The following is a 16,951-nucleotide window of genomic DNA, read 5'->3' on the forward strand; positions in this document are numbered from 1 at the left end:
TGCATATGTTTATTGCAATGTTAATGTGAGGACCTTTATAACTGGTGCATATTATTTTAAGTAAATTATGTACCCCGCCGAGTTTTGCTATGAATGCTTTTACATGCTTATTCCATCATCGTTTCTCAGGGTGATGGAGGTAGTACTATATTTTCTCTTTCTACCGATTGCAAAGCTTGAGTTTTGTTACCTGAGATGACCACTCCTGTTCCCAGCGCCCATTCATAAATAATTCTGTCAAGTTCATTTAGGTTTTCACATACTTTTGCGGGTGTCCCTGATGCAAGTGCGAAGATGTTATCTGTGTATATGCCTATGTAGTGTACCCCATTTACCTGACGCAACTCCGTTCTCAAGATTATAGCTCCTAAACGTATAACCATCTACTCTAACCGCAATTCTTCTATTGGAAAGAAAAGAAAAAGCAAATTTTAGGAGAGTTTTGGGTGGACCCCATTCGTGTAGTTCTTTTAATACGTAAGTGTATACTACCCGGTCAAAAGCTTTCTCGAGGTCTTCGGATATACATAAGTACACAGTGCTTTTGGGCTGTTAAATTTTTCTTTATATCTGTTTCGATCTGAGGACAGAGTGTATGTACTCCACTGTGTTCCATGTAGGCGTGTTGTATTTTTAGGAGTTTTCATTCGAATGCTTTCCATAGTATACGTGTAACGATTTTGTCGAAAAGTTTCGACAGTATAGACAATAGCGAAATGGAACGATAAGCTTCGGTGGAATTTTGGTTTTAACCAACCTTTGGTATGGGTATTAGGACGGCTTGTTTCCATTCGTGTGGATATTTTATTTAAATGCTCTTTAAATGTTCTTTATTTTTTTTTTTTTTAATTATGCAAAGGCGCCATTTAAATTTATTATATAACTTTTCATTTAGTGTTTTGTTTTAGTAACTTCGTGAATTCGGTGATGCAAAATCGGCGTTGAGCTGGCATTGAAAGCGCCTGTTTTTTTTAACGGTTAGAAAGAGTTAAATTTCGCAATTGAGTTCTTATAACTGGGAGGGATGCGCATCCGTTGATACCCCTTTCGACCACACCGAACCAATTTTCGACATGAACAATAAATGGGCTAGACAATCTTAAAAGAGTAGAAAATACAGATGTGGTCAACTAAGTAGAGCCAACGTACACTTTCTTATTCTCTCTTAACGTTTCATTATTTTCTCTTGGATAACAGACATTTTTCGCCCTTTTATAGAGATTGTGAGTCGTTGAATGAGATACCGCTTGATTGAAAATATTGCGATGGTTTTATTTATTTATTTATTTATTTATTACAGCTTATAAGCCTAGATTAATAACTCCATATCACATACTACATATTATATGAAATCTCTTCTATCTATCTTATTGCAGTTGTACGACAATATAATATTAATTTCTTTTTAAATACATTCAGCTCTTCACAGTTTCTTATATCTATAGGAAGTTCATTAAATCTTTTTAATCCTTTGTAAAATAAGTTGAGCTGTCCGCTTTCTGTGGAAAAGAGCGGAAGCCTAAAATTATTCTTATTTCTAGTATTAATATTGTGAATATCTTTTTGGTATGCAATATTATTGCTCAAATACTCCGGTAAATTCCCTTTTTTAATATTAAAAACAAAAATCATTACAAAATAAAGTATACGCTGTTTAACACTAAGCCATTGTAATATGTTCAGCATATCACTTGTTGGAGTATCATGTTCCTTATTTAATATAAATCTCATCGCCTCATTTTGCATTTATTGTAAGCTATCTATTATGTTATCTGCCACCAGAAACAGTATGGTAGGGCAGTAAGTAAAATGGGGCTCCACTATAGTTCTATATACTAAGATCTTGTGCTTCTTCGATACGTATTTACATGACCTGTACAGGAAACCTATTTTTTTTAGCAATCTTTTTCTTAAGACCATTTATGTGGTCTTCAAATTTCAATCTATTATCAATAACTATACCTAAATAGTTTAGTTTTGACACTTCCATAAGTACACTGTTGTCTATTTTTAGTTCATAACTGTTACTAACGGGGGTTCCACTCAGAATCATATACTTGGTCTTATCGGCATTTATCTTTAATTTGTTTTGGCACGTCCATAGGTATATATTATCTAGGTCTGATTGCATTTTTTGCATAGCTATATTAAAATTTGTATCGCTTATCAAAATGAGAGTATCATCTGCAAACAACTTTAAGTTACAATGCTTTACTGATTTAATTATATCATTTATATATATTTTTAACAATATTGGTGCAAGTACTGATCCTTGTGGAAGGCCAATATCGACTGGTGTTTCATTTGAGAGAAATGTTCCATTTACTAGTGTTCTTTGGCGACGATTTGAGAAGCAACTTTTGAACCATGCAAGCGCTTTATCTCTCACTCCAATGCTGTAAAGTTTTTCTATCATAATTTGTTGAGATATTGTTTCGAACGCTCGTTTTAGGTCTAAGAATACCGCAATTACAAAATTTTTTTTATTAAGTTGGTTTTTCCATTCAAAAACAATTGAGTTTAAAAGAGACTCGCAAGAATATTTTTTTCGAAAACCAGATTGCTCTGGTATTACAATTTTGTTCAACTCCAGGTACTGTCCCAGCTGTTCTTTTACAATTGATTCAATGATTTTTTCATCGGCCGGCAAGGTATTTATGGGTCGCATTTCATTAGATTTTATAGTATTTTTAACTTTTTGAATAGGTATAACTGTTGTTAGCTTCCAAAAGTCTGGCATTGTACCAGTTCTGAAGCTTTCATTAATAATATTCGCATAAAAGTATCCCGTGTACATAACAGAGTCTTTAATTGCACCTTCCGTAATAAGATTATTTTCGCCTATCTTATGTTTAAACTTCTTAACAATTTGTGTCACTGTATCGACAGTCACTTTATAAAGTTATTTGTGACTATTTCAATGTCATTGTTTATATCTTTTATACTCTTAACGAAAAATATATTAAGATTATTAGATATATCTTTTCCATCTTCATATACTTTATTATCGATTTCGACCTTTTTAATTAGAGATTTTTCTTTTTTCAAATTTACAGTGTCTTTTAGACATTTCCACATTTGTTTACTGTTTTTGCTATTTAACGAAATTTTATTTTCTAGGTATTTAGTCTTCTTAATTTTAATTAATTTTTTGTATTGCCTGTTTATAGTTTTATACTGTACCCAGTCACCGTTTATTTGACAAATTTTATACAAGCTATTCTTACACTTATATAAGTCTGTTAGCTCTCGATCATACCATTTGTTCATGCTCTCGATCATACCATTTGTTCATGAGTTTTACTTCAACTTGTTTTTCAAAAGATAAACATTTCATGGCTTGAGCCATAACATCATTTATTATTCGAACTTTTTCTTCGACTGATACCATATTCATTAAACTCAGGTTATAGTTTCGGAATATATTCCAAAGATTCTCAGCACTGTAGTATTCCCATGAGGTTATACACTTTTTTAAACGCATTTGGTATTCTTTCTCTGATATCAGATTAAACCTAATTGTTTCGTGGTCAGATATTTTATTATCTTCAAGTCTCACACAATTAATGTTATCACTATTAGAGTATAATAAATCAATCCTTGTTTGGGAGGTTTCTGTGATTCGGGTATTGAAATCTATTTTTTGGGTCATGCATACATTTGCTAGAGTGTCATTTAAGCTATTTCGAATTGTAGTATTTCTGTTCATGTCTATATTGAAATCTCCTACAAGAATATTACTCTCAGTTGGTACAAATTTCACTAAAATACTTTCATTTAAGTAATATATAAAATCAATGTCATTACTATTGGGTGAATGATATAATACTCCGACACACCATTTTGTACCACTGTTCCTTATTTTAATAATTATACACCACACATTTTGGCTTATACTGCTGTATATTACCTTATATTCTATTGTTTCATGCACGTATATAAGTACACCGCCAGTATGTCTGCTGTGCGAGTCACATCTATCTACATTCGGAACATAACACAATAAATGGATTTTTTTCATATATTAGCATTTCAAGTTCATATTTGTTAGCTAAGATGCTATTTATATTAAGATATATGCCTAATAGTTGCTATTTACGGTTTGGCTTTTTTGTTGGCAGTATTTTGTATATGCCGGGCATTTAACACTAAATGCAGAATGATTCACGTCAACGTCTAATAACTTTTTTTGCACTAGTTCGTAGCAATTAACACATTTTATTACTTCAGACTTACAGTCTTTTTCTTCATGTGCACCACCGCACTTTACGCAGGCAATTTTGTTCGTACATTCACTGGCTTTGTGTTGAAAGCCTAAACATTTAAAACATCTTAGTACGTTGTAATATTCGAACACTCTGCAACTATCGTACTCTATTTTGATTCTTCTTTTCGCAATTAACAACTCGCATGTATCAAAATCACTCTCTAAAAGTACATAATACCTTTCTTCGCGTTTGTTTTTATCCTCATATACTTTTATTATTTTGATAACATTGCTGTCATCCATTTCATTTTGTTTTATTAAACATTCAACAATTCTTTCTTCGCGTAGTTTACTTGTTAGGCCCAACACTTTAACCATTTTCTTTTTTGTTTGGTTTCTTATCTTTTCAACTTCGTATTTTTCACCGATCTGTTCACTGATTTTCTTTTGCACTGTTTCTAATGCATTTCCATCAGCGCATTCAACAATTATGCCGCCACTGTTTATTGCTCTCACATCTTTAATAAGGCATTCTGTCGGCTCAATGACCGATTTAAGAGCATTTTTTGTTTCTTTGTTATTTTTCTTTGCATTCCCTTTTGGTTTAATAACTACTTTGTTGACTTGCTGCTTGTGCATATGTCGGTTTGTTATTAACATTGCTCTCCACATTTATTGCATTCAAATTAGTTGTGCTCTGTTCGTTCGGTAATTTACTCTTTGCGATGTTATTGTTTAGCTCTTTGGTCACTTCTTGAACTATTTGTTTTTTCATTTCATCATATTTCGCTTGTAGCTGTTGGTCTAATATAACACTAAGTTCATTTACTATGTCGCTCTTAAATTTTTGACGCTTCCTATTAAAAATATCATCAACAATTTCCTTCACATCGTTTTTCTTCAATTTATTTTGTTCGGATTTTTAAATTACATGTTTTATTTCCAAAAATTTCATGTTAGTGCTAGATAAGCTACATTCATTGCAAAACCATTTAATGTTAAGGTTTTCATTTAAAACTTTTAATTCTGCTCTCTTAATATTACTGCATTTAAGGCAATAGCTTTTACCGCAGCCCCCATGACACTCCACGATTTCATCTATGAGCGACAATTTCGCTGTGCAATCACAACACTCGGAAGGCATGTTAAACGGCACTTTAGATATTATTTATATAAAATAATTTCCACTGATTTTCAATAAAATTTATTATTATAAAATAGAGTCACTCTCTCTTACTTCTTTAAAGCTATCACTTTAGATAATTTATATCACATAAGATATATTTTTCACTGACATCCATTATGCAAAGAAAAGATTGAACGTAATTAAAAAAAAAAACGTTAGTAGTGCATTATTGCTTAGACAGCTTAATAGAGCCTTTTCGATAATTTTAAAATTCTAAATAAACAAAAGCAGTAAAAATCCTTTATTCCAGTAAGTAGATAAGAGCATTACGAAATAAAATATTGTTGCTGTTGAATTTCATAGTCTCACGTTTGGCAGGTCAAAACATTGTACTCCAAGCCAGCGAGCAGTAATTATTGAGCTTAGCAAATGTGGAAACTCTCAAAGGCGAATTGCATCACGTTTAGGTTGCTCCAAAAAGATGGTGGAGAACGCCCTAAGTTATTTTAAGAAAAATAAGAACTGATGCCATTCCAAGGTAAAATCGACTTCGTAAAACATCGGCATATACTGATCGCAAGATTGTGCGATTGTCAAAATCTGACCGCCGCCTGACTTCCTCTGATATTAAACGATAAATTTCTAAAGAATTGGCAGTTCGAATATCTAGTGGAACGTTTGGGCGTCGTTTGGATGAAGCAGGTCTTTTTGGAAGAGTGGGACGTAAGCGCCCTTTAACTGCTCCAGCTCAAAGAAGAAGATCACTAGAGTTCGCGCGCTCCTATGCCAGCTCGGCAGCGAATCAGTGGAAGTTTGTGCTATGGAGCGACGAATCTAAAATAGATAGGATATCTCCCTATGCAAAACGATTTTTTCGGCGGCTCCCAATTCAACCCCAAGTACACATCAACCGTCGTAAAGCGCGGTGGAGGAAACATAAAAATGTGGGGATGTTTTTCTTGGAATGGCGTAGGGCCGATCCACAGAATCTGCAAAATTTGTACTGCCCCTCTTTACTGTTGTTGTTATTGTTGAGATCAAGACCGGATTAAATAAAACACTTTTATTTTGTTTTTATTTAATTAATGTAATGCCAATATTTCGACCTCAGTCTGAAGGCATCAACAGGACTTCAAAAACAATACGTAGTCATAACAAACATATGTACCTAAAAACATTAATTAACATATATCATATCAACACAACTTACATCTTAAGCTGCACTTGCAAGACTAACATTTCACAAAACAATTATAAAATGAATCAGCGATTGATAATCTAAACAGAGAGTATAACCAAATGAAAGAACCGTAATTGTAAACAAAAAACTTTCAAAACAACAATGTAATAGACGGCGAATATATAAATGCGTGGTCATCTCAGCATTACAATTAAATTTAAATCGAAGACGAAGCCTTTATATTTGTGTGGGTGGGTAAAAATGTGTCACGAATGTTAGTTGTTCCTAATTAGGTTGCGGTAGACATGTGAACAATTCGCGATGTCCGTTTAAAAATTCATCCTCTTATCATTAGGGGTGTCCACTATTTGTAGCATTTCTAACATGAAACGTTTATTATAATTTCTCTCCTCTTCTAAAATAGCGACATTGTCAAAGTCCGGGTAATGTCCTGTATCTTGGCAGTGCGAAGTTAAAGCTTTTTTGTTGTCCGCAAAATTGTTCCTTAATTTTATGTTAGATTTGTGTGCGGATATCCCTCTTTACGTGGAAATAACAAAAGATGTTATGCTGCCTTTGGCCGAAGAGAATATGCCAGTTATTTGGAAATTCTAACAAGATTCATATCCGAAGCACACTGGGCAGGATTCCGAGCAGTTTTTTGAGGGAATAACTTTGACGTGTTCGAATGGGCATCAAGTAGTGCTGATTTAAACCCCATTGAGCATTTGTGGCAGACTTGAAAAGGGCAGTAAGCCAAGAGAAATGCAAGATTTTAGACGAACTTTTTGAAAAGGAGAAGGAGCATTGGGTATGCTGTACCTGTAGAAAAATGCCGCTTTTTAAATAATTCCATGCATTGTAGATGCTGTAAAGCTTTGAAACAACGTGGATTTCCAACGAAATATTAAGAAAAAATTTACAAAATTTACTTTGGAAAAATCTATTTGTACTGGTTTTATTTAAGTGTCCCCTGGAACAACTTCACTGAAGTGAGCATTTTAGTCTAATTTCTTATTAATGTATGATATTGTTCAACTAGTATTGTAATTTTTGTATTTTATTATTTATTTATTTATTATCGCTAACTCATAATTAAAATTATAGGCTAACGGAAAAAACAGCTATAGCAACGCAGGCCATCAGCTCACTGCTGGGTTTAAAAGTTTGTATGTATATGTGCTTAATTTCTTATGTATAGTTATAATGTTTTTAAAATAAGTAATTACGTTGCATGTTAACTTAACTCTTTAGATTTCAAAGTACAGGTGTGATGATTTTAAAAATCTCAAGATTGTGGATATGCTTTGAGGGCTGGGATTTGATAGCAGGGAATTTTGGATTTTGGGTTAGTATAGTTGTGCGTTGGGCATGGAACATACTGGAGTCGCTTAGGATGTGCTCGACATTAATTAGTGTGGTGCTATTGCAGTAGGGACATGTTTGAGATAAGTTGTTGTCGAATCTGTGCTGGTGTGTTAGTTTAGTGTGACCTAATCTGAGGCGAATGATTTTAGTTAGATCTAGTCTGTGCGGGTTATCTTTGTGGGCGAAGTTAAGGTATGTCTGGATGCATGGTTGTTTAACGGTCATGTTTTTATACCAGGCGGTTGTGTTGTGCATTTGTGATCTGTGTATTTTAGTGAAGTGCGTTTTTATGAAGTTCTTGATGTCGTTGTGATTGTAATTTGCGGTCACAGTTAAAGGTGAGGAGGTAGCTGCTCTCGCTGTTTGGTCGGCAAATTCATTGCCAGGAATTTTAACGTGTCCTGGTATCCAGATAAGTTTCAGTCTAGGATGGAAGTCTATAAGAGTACTTCTGATCATGGAAGCATAGTGATTATGGTTATTTGTGTTTGAGATAGCGTCGAGGTTGTTATGCTGTAGGATACGCCACTGCGAGTTTTAGATCCGTCGGTATACAAAAATTTGTTGTTACCGAGTTTGCTTTGTATGTCAAGGAAACTACATCGGTATACTTCGGGGGCGGTGGTTGATTTGTTGAATATACGAAGACTGGTATTTATGGATGTAGGATTTAAGAACCATGGCGGGCGTCTTTCTGCAGTAGTGTTTATCGGTATAAATGGGATTCCTAAAGATTGGGCTATATTAACAGTTTTATATAGTGCTGATTGTATTTTAGGAGCTCGTTTGGCTTTATTGAGACGTTTGGTAATAGCAGAAATGGGACTATTTCTGTTATTTAGTATTTGCTTACTTAATTTTGCAATTGTTAAATCTCGGCGAATTTCTAGTGGTTTGATGTTTGCTTCGTGTAGTAGACTAGTCACTGGAGTAGTTCTAAAGGCACCTAACGAGGTTCGTATCGCCGAATGGTATATAGTTTTAATTTTGTTTGTTTGAGATTTTGCGCTGTATCCATATAAAAACAGGGCGTAATCTATCTTCGACATGAGAAGGGCATTGACTACATTTATAAGTGTCGACGGGTTGGCATTGAATTTGTTGCTAGCCAGACATTTTATTATGTTGAGTCTTTTTGATAGTGACGCTTGCAGATTTTCTATGTGATTTAACCAAGTGTATCGATTGTTGACGAGTACACCTAAAATTTTTAGGCTGTTACTGGTGTTAAAGTTAAAGTTATTGGCTGTTAGTGTGCAAGTACAGCTTTTCTTCCGGCATATGTGGAGATGTTTGCACTTTTCTGTAGATAGGACTGCACCTGAGTAATTACACCAATTTTGAATGTCGCTAATTATATCGTCAAGATTCACGACTATGTTTTTGTTTTTGTTTAATTTGCGTATTATTTGGAAATCATCTGCATATGCACAGAACTCTACTTCTTTGTGAAGCCTGATAACGTCGCATAATTTATTGTTGAAACAGTACGACTGAGAGGGGGAGCCTTGTGGTATACCGTTATATAGGGGGCGGCTGTCTGAATATTGGTTGTTCACTTTGACTATTATTTTTCTATTTTCCATGTAGTGTATAATATAGTTGATGATTTTGTGACCAGCTCTCCATTCTACTAGTTGGTCGACGATGGTATGAATTCCCACATTGTCGAATGCTTTCGCGAAGTCTAGCGAAAGTATTGAAATGTGGCCTTTTTTGGATAGGGTGCTTGTTATTTGGTGGTCCAGGTAGAGTAAGACGTCAGTTGTGGATTTGCCTTTTTTGAAGCCGAACTGTCGACTATTGAATAGGTTGCCCTTCGAAGCAAACCACCATAGTCTGTTGGCTATAATTTTGTCTAATAATTTTGAGCAGCAGGGATTGAGTGATATGGGTCTGTAGGAAGCTATGTTAGTTTTAATATAGGGATTATGGCACTATTTTTATACATCTGAGGGATATAGTTGTTGAAAATGTTGTTATATAGTTTCAAAAGTCTCAGTTTGACGGAATGGGCAGAGTTTTTAATCATGGGATATGATATTCTGTCGGATCCAGGAGTTTTCCCTTTTAGTTGGTTGAGTGCTGTTGTAAATTCGAGAAAGTTAATTTCTTCATTAATTATTTGGGTAGGCTCGCTGGTTTGTGTGGGACTTGTAGGAGGGAGAATGGTAATTCTAGATTTGGCTTGTAAAAAAGGTTCCGGGTATTTTTCATCACTGGACAAGTTTGACCAGTATTTACAGAATTCGTTTGCCATTGCTGGCTTGTCTAAAATTTGCTGATCGGGGTTGTTGGCTGGGTTAATGCTATGTATGCTGTGGTGTGTCTTTAATCCGCAAAATGCCTGGATGTTTTTCCAGATTTTGCGGGGGGGGGGGGGGGGGGGGGCCACGTAGGGTTGATATCAGAAGTAAATTGGTTTATTGATTTTCTTTTTTAATTTCTCGTTTAAATATTGCGTCAGCTCTTTTGTAGTTTAATAAGTTTTGTTGTGTAATGTTACGTTTGAAGGTGTGCCAAAGTTGGTTTTTTGTTTTGCGTAGTTCTTGTAATTGTGAATTCCACCAGGGAACTTGTTGTTTGCGTGTGTATGTTGTCTGAGGGATGGATTGGTTGGCTGATTTAAAAGGATCTTGTGTAGGTTTCCTGCTTCTTGGTTAATGTTGTTGCTGATTGTTGTTTCGCTGTTGTGTTGGTCTGTGAGTGTTTGGTACAAGGGCCAGTTCGCTTTGTTCAAGTTGAATCGAGGTCTTTGTTTTTGTAGAGGTATTCTTGCCGTTGGGAAAAGGGTTTTTATTATGGGGTAATGGTCGCTACTATATAAAGTGGTCTCTAAATCCCCTTTTTGCTTCGACCGCTATTGAGGGTGAGCAAAAGGTTAAATCAAGGTGGCTGAACGTACCGTGTGTGCTCAGATGAGTAGGCGAGCCGTCATTGAGCAACACAAATTGTGATTGATTAATAAATTTCGATATAAGTTTACCTCTTTTGTTGTTTTTGGGAGAACCCCCAGTCGTTGTGCCAGCTGTTAAAGTCGCCTGCTGCTATGCATGCGGAATGGCAGTTGTGGAATACATCCTCAAGGTTTCTTAGATTGAAAGGTTTTTTTGGTGGTATATATATAGAAAACACTGTGAATTTTATTTTCGAAAAGACTGTGGCAGCGACTGTATCAATTGCGCCGCGAATGTGTAGTGGGGTGTGTTGAATAGACTTATGTATCAGAAGGGCGGTGCCACCGTATGAACTGCAGGAATTAGAAGCGTAGATATTGTAGTTAATTGGTATTGGTATATTCGAGACGGTTTGCAAATGTGTCTCTTGGAGTGCAATGATTGTTGGAGAATGAGTCTTTATTAGTATAAGGAGTTAGTTATAGTTATTGCTATAGCCTCGTATGTTCCATTGAATAAATTTTAATGACATTTCGTGAAAAGATGGGACTTGGAGAGGGTTAAGGGTAATGGAGTGGGATATGTGTTTAGTTTCTTATAAATCTAACTAGCTTAAGTTAAAGTACCTCCATGTCGGAGGATTCTGTGCTATCGAAGTTGTGTGTATTGGTCTTTGATTTGTTATTCTTAAAACTATCATGAGTTTTCTGTTTTGCCTTGAGTTGCCTCTTTAGCCTATTTGAGGCGGTTCTCGGGAAAATTTGAGCGGCTTTTGGTGCGTTTTGAGTTATTTTATTTGTAATTGATTTTGTTGTTGACGGTTTACAGTCTTCGTTGGAGATTGTATGAGTTGTTGGTTTGCTAGGCTTTGCGTTACTTGTTTCTCTCTGAGTAGTCGTTGATTGACAGGGTGTTGTGTTTTCGTCTTCGTATGTTATTTGATTGCGGCCAGCTGAATAGTTTGTGGTTTTTGCTTTAGTTGCTGATGCGTATGTAACGGGGTCGTGTTGATGGCGCTCGTAATTAATTTGTTTGGTGTTTTGCTATCCACTCTTTGGAGTGTTTTAATGGCTTGTAATTCTTTTTGTGTGATGAATATTGGACAGCTTTTGTTGAGTACAAAGTGTTTAGTGTCGTTCTGTGGTGTTTTTCGCAGTTGAAGCAAACTGTTGTGTTGTTGCACTTTTATTTGAGTTCTTCATTGGTATGAGCCGTGAGACCGCAGTTAATGCAACGCTTGGTGTTTTTACAAAACTTTGCGGTGTGTTCGAATTCCAAACAGTTTCTACAACGAAGTGGGAGAGGATTGTAGGGCCTTATGTTTATTGATTGGTAGCCAATATTGATGCGTTCGGGTAAGTTTATGGTGGAAAAAGTTAGGATTATAAGGCCTGTTTCCGTTAGGATGTCATTAGACTTCTTCATATTTTTTTTTTACTTCAATGACATTTTGTTGTTGGAGTTCGCTTTGAATTTCTTCTTCGCTTATTCCTCGGAGATCGTTAGAGTAAATGACACCTTTGCTAAATCGATGTGTGCACACTAACCTCGACTCTTATATTTTCATTAATTGCTGATAGCTTAATGAGTTTCTCAGCTTGTTGTGTTTTTGTTTTAACTAGAAGTGTACCGTTTCGAAGTTTTTTACAAGTTTCTATTTCTCCTCCACATACACTGTCTATTGTTTTCTTTAATAGGAATGGTGACACATTTGTTAAGGTTTGTTCGGAATCTATTCTGTTGATAATTAGATATTTAGGTCCGGGAGAGGCGATGTCTAATGTTTTCTCTTTGTTAGTTTGTATAAGCGGTTGGCTTCTTTTGATGCTCGATTGAGCATCGGGTGGTTCGTTCATAATTTTTCTTTTTGTTTTGCTCAATTGTGAGCTTTTTTTTTGCTTTATTAACAACCGTTTACAACAAGAGTGTGTGTGGTTCACGAGTAGAACAAGAGATAATCACTTTTACTTTTTGGAAGGTTGTCGCGATTAACACGGTGGTAGGTGTCGACCGATCAGTGTGATGTCTCGACAATGACTGTGTAATTTTTGTAAGCTTACTCTTAGAAAATAAAACCAAAAACTAAAACTAAATAGTTATATTTAGTCCTGGGAAACTTATTAGTCGCCTTGTTGGCGCTATTTTGTTGGCCACATGAGTATAGTAACGCGCCGAACGCCGCCTCCGCCGCGCCGATATTTTTGCCTTTCGGCGGCGGCGTGCGAAAAACGACGAGAATCGTCGGCAGTGGCGGCGTATATATCTGTATTGTTAGAGTGTGTTTTCTATGTTTAAAGGTGTATAGTTATTTGTCTGCTTGGTTTTCACTAGGTCAAAATGAAATTTTAATATCAAATTTGGTCAATTTAATTGCCCTTTGTAGTTAACCCGAACGGCAAACGCATTTGACGTTGTATGACAAGCCGTTTTTATGATATGGCTAAGTCTGTGGTCAAACTTAACCTAGGGAAAACCAAGTATGTACTAGCAAAATAACTGATAAAACAAAGCAGGCAACTAGATCAGTACATTGGACCAGTAATAAGTTTTAGTTTGTGTTGTTCACTAAGTTTTCTGTATATAAACATGCTAACATACAAACATAAATACATAATATGCCCTTTATATTTCAGGCAGTATTAGTTCATGTTACGCGCATAATTTACCGGTATAATTTATTACAGCGAATCATCTCTCCATTGCAGTAACATTGCGGCTAAACAATTATTAAATAATAACGGTGACAGCGTAAACAATTCAATGGCTACTGTAACAGTAATACCAAACTGTAATAGGCAGCAAAGGTACATATTAATATAAAATTTAATTCTATGAGCTGAAAGTAATTTAATTTCTTGTTACAGTACTGAGTCTGGATGGGATAACCCGTTTCGACCTGGTGGAGATTTATCAAGGGAGGCTGATGAAATAGTCAATATGATAAGAGGTATCTTCTAGCTTCATGTTTTCATATGTAAAGCATTATTTCTCACTTACATACTTAATTGGCGCTTAACCGTTTAAACGCCAAAGGAGTTTAAATCGTTCCCATCTGGTCCTTCCAGAAAGAATAAGAATACTTTTTTCCGTGCGCATCATCTTTCATTCGCATAACATGACCTAGCTAGCATAACCGCTGTGTTTTTGGTAGTTGGTCTGCATAAAGCGAGTACAGCTCATCATTTAATCTTCTTCGGTGCTTTTGTTGTTTTTGTAGCAGCAGTGCTTCGCCCCACCTAACAGCAGCGACCGATCACAAATATCCTCTAACGAGAGTCCAAGGAAACTGGCTGTTTCAACAGGGGTGGACCATAATGAAAGGGGTGTTAGAGGCGTTGGTTCCACAGTTAAAGTTTTTTCTTCGGTGCTCGGCGTTGCTGATGCGTAGAGGCGCATAAATCTTTCGAAGAACTCTTCTCTCGAACACTCCCATGGCCGCCTCATCTGATCTTGTCATGGTCCATGCTTCTGCTCCATATAACAGGACGGGTTCGATATGTGACTTGTAGAGCATGTTGGCTTTGGGGAGTGTTATCGATGTTGACGGTCTTTTGCCGGATGCAGATCCGGTACGTTCCGGTACCAAGCCCGACCATCTCGGGAACGATTTGTTATGACCACATGCCACCTTCTAAGCCATACCGCCCTCCCACCCCCTAGATCTGTGAGAAGTTCGGGGTCGCCAGAGCCTCGGCTGTTAAGGAAACAGGATTCGCCACGGATAGGTGAGGTTGCCAATTGGGTTTGGAGAAGCTATGCATTGCGCTGGCAACCTGAAAGGACTGCGCTACACAAACCCCTTGAACCCGGTATTTTAGTCGCCTCTTACGACGGGCATACCTACCGCGGGTATATTCTAACCCCCTAACCCGCTGGGGGCACTCATTCACCATCAAGCCCATCTTTTTCTCTTCTTTTTCCACTTTGGAGTAAGCAAAACTTACGGCGCGAGTGTTGAGGCCAATGATGTCAATATCCATCATCCATCGATCCCGTAACAAATTTTTTGTGGCACTTTGCTGGTCATGCCCAAGGCGCCCGTCTCTGCTTTGCAGACCTGCTTTGGGTGCAACGTCCGCAGAAAATAGCGGGAGGGCGAAAATGGAGCCGGACTCCCATTTATCACCCACCGCTCAGTGAAATATAATATATTTCATCTCGACATCTGTCATAGGGACAGCGTCCTGAGGCGTCAAGGCATATCTATCCGGTCAGATGATACAAATTTAGAAATTATGAACATCTACATCTATCGTCATTCGTAGGAAGCCGCTGGCTACAAATGCCTTAGATATTATTATTTTCGAAAACTCTGTTAGAATATGTTGACACGGCAAGGAATTTTGGTATAGTTTTTAACAAAACATTGACATGGAAAGACCATATCTTTAATACAGAAGGAAAAGTGTACGGAATGCTCCGTACGCTGTGGTTGCCACAGTATTTCACCCCGCTACATATACGATCACTTTTATCAAAGCGTACTTAATATCTACGTTTCTTTATGGCTGTGAGGGTTTTTCTAACTGTGACTATGCGAGCAAAAAGAAGTTAAATGTTGCTTACAATAACATTGCCAGATATGTATACGGGCTGAATAGGCTTGGTCACGTTTCCTATTACTCTGAAAAGTTGCTAGACATATCCCTTGACAACCTTCTAAAGTTTAGAATTCTTACTACCTTACATAAGATAATTTCCAGCAAAGAACCTCATTTCCTATTTCGAAGGCTTCAATTTCTTCATTCAACAAGGTCAATGCTCCTCGTGCATGTTAAATACCGCATGTTAGTTTCTGAACGGGAATTCTTTGTCACTTCGATCCGTCTTTGGAACTCCCTCCAACTAGAATACGGCAATTAAGCAATGCACTGCATTTCAAAAAGAGATAATTTGCTTTTACAACTGGCTCTATTTTCCTTCCATAACTTATGTACTTTCTCATCCTGTTTTACTCACCACCTTCAACCTTTTTTAAGGGTTAAACTTACTACCGTACTACTATTGCTCTCCTTTAACCTTAATTTCTGTTCTTCATCCCTAGCCTAAGCTCTATTAAAACTTTTTTTAATGAAAATTTCTTATCAATTGTCTATTATCTATTGAAACTTAATTAGTTAATTTATTGTCATATTTTTAGATATTACATTTTTTGTTTTTGTTACTATTTTTTTGATCTTATGCTGTTTTGACTAACAGTTTAAAATAATTTTGTCAAATTGTTGTGCTGGGAAATTAAATAATAAAATACAAATACAATACATCCCTCCTGCCCAGTGCACGGACCTTTAAAAAGAGAATGTTGGTAGACGAAAAATTAAAATAGTGGTAGAAGTTGCTAGAGTTTTTTCCCAAGAAAACAATAGCTACACTTTATATTTGTACAAAACAATTTATGATTTATTGTGAAACAAATAAAGCACATTTCACGGAAATAACACTTAAAAAAATTATGTAAACAAAACAAAAAAATTCATGTAAATTTGTATATTCATACATAGTTTATGCCTATATGATACTTGCTTTTTTCTGTATTTTGAGCTTGAAATACTGAGGAAACTTTACCGATACGTCTAATTACAACAACAATTTTCCAATGTGCCAGTATTTTTCAGCCACATTGGCATGTTATCGTTTACTTAAAACTTTTTTATTTTCGTTCAAAATTATTCATTAAACACTGATGAAAATAGTGTTGGAAAATATTTGCGCGTAGATGACTACTACATTTCATTCATAAACAAATTTATTTCTTGTATTGAATTAGTGCCCAAATTTTTCAAAATAAAAACCAAATTTTCGACAACAAAAAATTGTCAGAAAAAACAAAAAAAAAAATCTAGTGCCACATGGGTGTTATTAAATACAAGGAACAAAATCACCTCGCTTCCCAAGGCAGTCGGTTCTATGTACCGGAGCGACTCGGGATTTTTCCCGACCAAGGACTGTCATTTCAGTGTAACCCCATTTAATTTGTTGCGTCCCTCCCACAAATTGTCATCCTCCCAGCAGCTCCTTGCAGCAGGGCTGCTCCATATTCTCTTGCTCCGGGAAGGTATCGAATCCAATCCGGGTCCGTCTCCTGACTCCGGTCCTGAGAAATGGTTTTGCTGCATCTGCCGGAAAAGAATCTTTTTTAGGACGGTCATAATCTGTTCAGTGTGTCTCGTGTA

General features: G+C 36.2%; 1 protein-coding gene across 7 annotated transcripts in view; it reads left to right on the forward strand.

Annotated features, from left to right (window-relative positions):
- Positions 1–16,951, forward strand: part of LOC137250008 (cuticle collagen 144-like) — a 283,350-nt gene that overhangs the window by 38,314 nt on the left and 228,085 nt on the right. Inside the window, exons 2-4 of one of the 7 annotated variants that reach the window (XM_067782185.1) lie at positions 7,621–7,682; positions 13,484–13,582; positions 13,643–13,725. In XM_067782185.1, coding sequence (XP_067638286.1) covers positions 13,539–13,582; positions 13,643–13,725 — 127 coding nt within the window. In that variant the 5' untranslated portion in view covers positions 7,621–7,682; positions 13,484–13,538. Of the gene's footprint in view, positions 1–7,620; positions 7,683–13,411; positions 13,583–13,642; positions 13,726–16,951 lie in introns of all 7 variants that reach the window. The other 6 variants (XM_067782180.1, XM_067782182.1, XM_067782179.1 and 3 more) reach the window with 6 other exon arrangements.

This window comes from Eurosta solidaginis, chromosome 4 (assembly GCF_040869045.1).
Source record: "Eurosta solidaginis isolate ZX-2024a chromosome 4, ASM4086904v1, whole genome shotgun sequence".
NCBI lineage: Eukaryota > Metazoa > Arthropoda > Insecta > Diptera > Tephritidae > Eurosta > Eurosta solidaginis.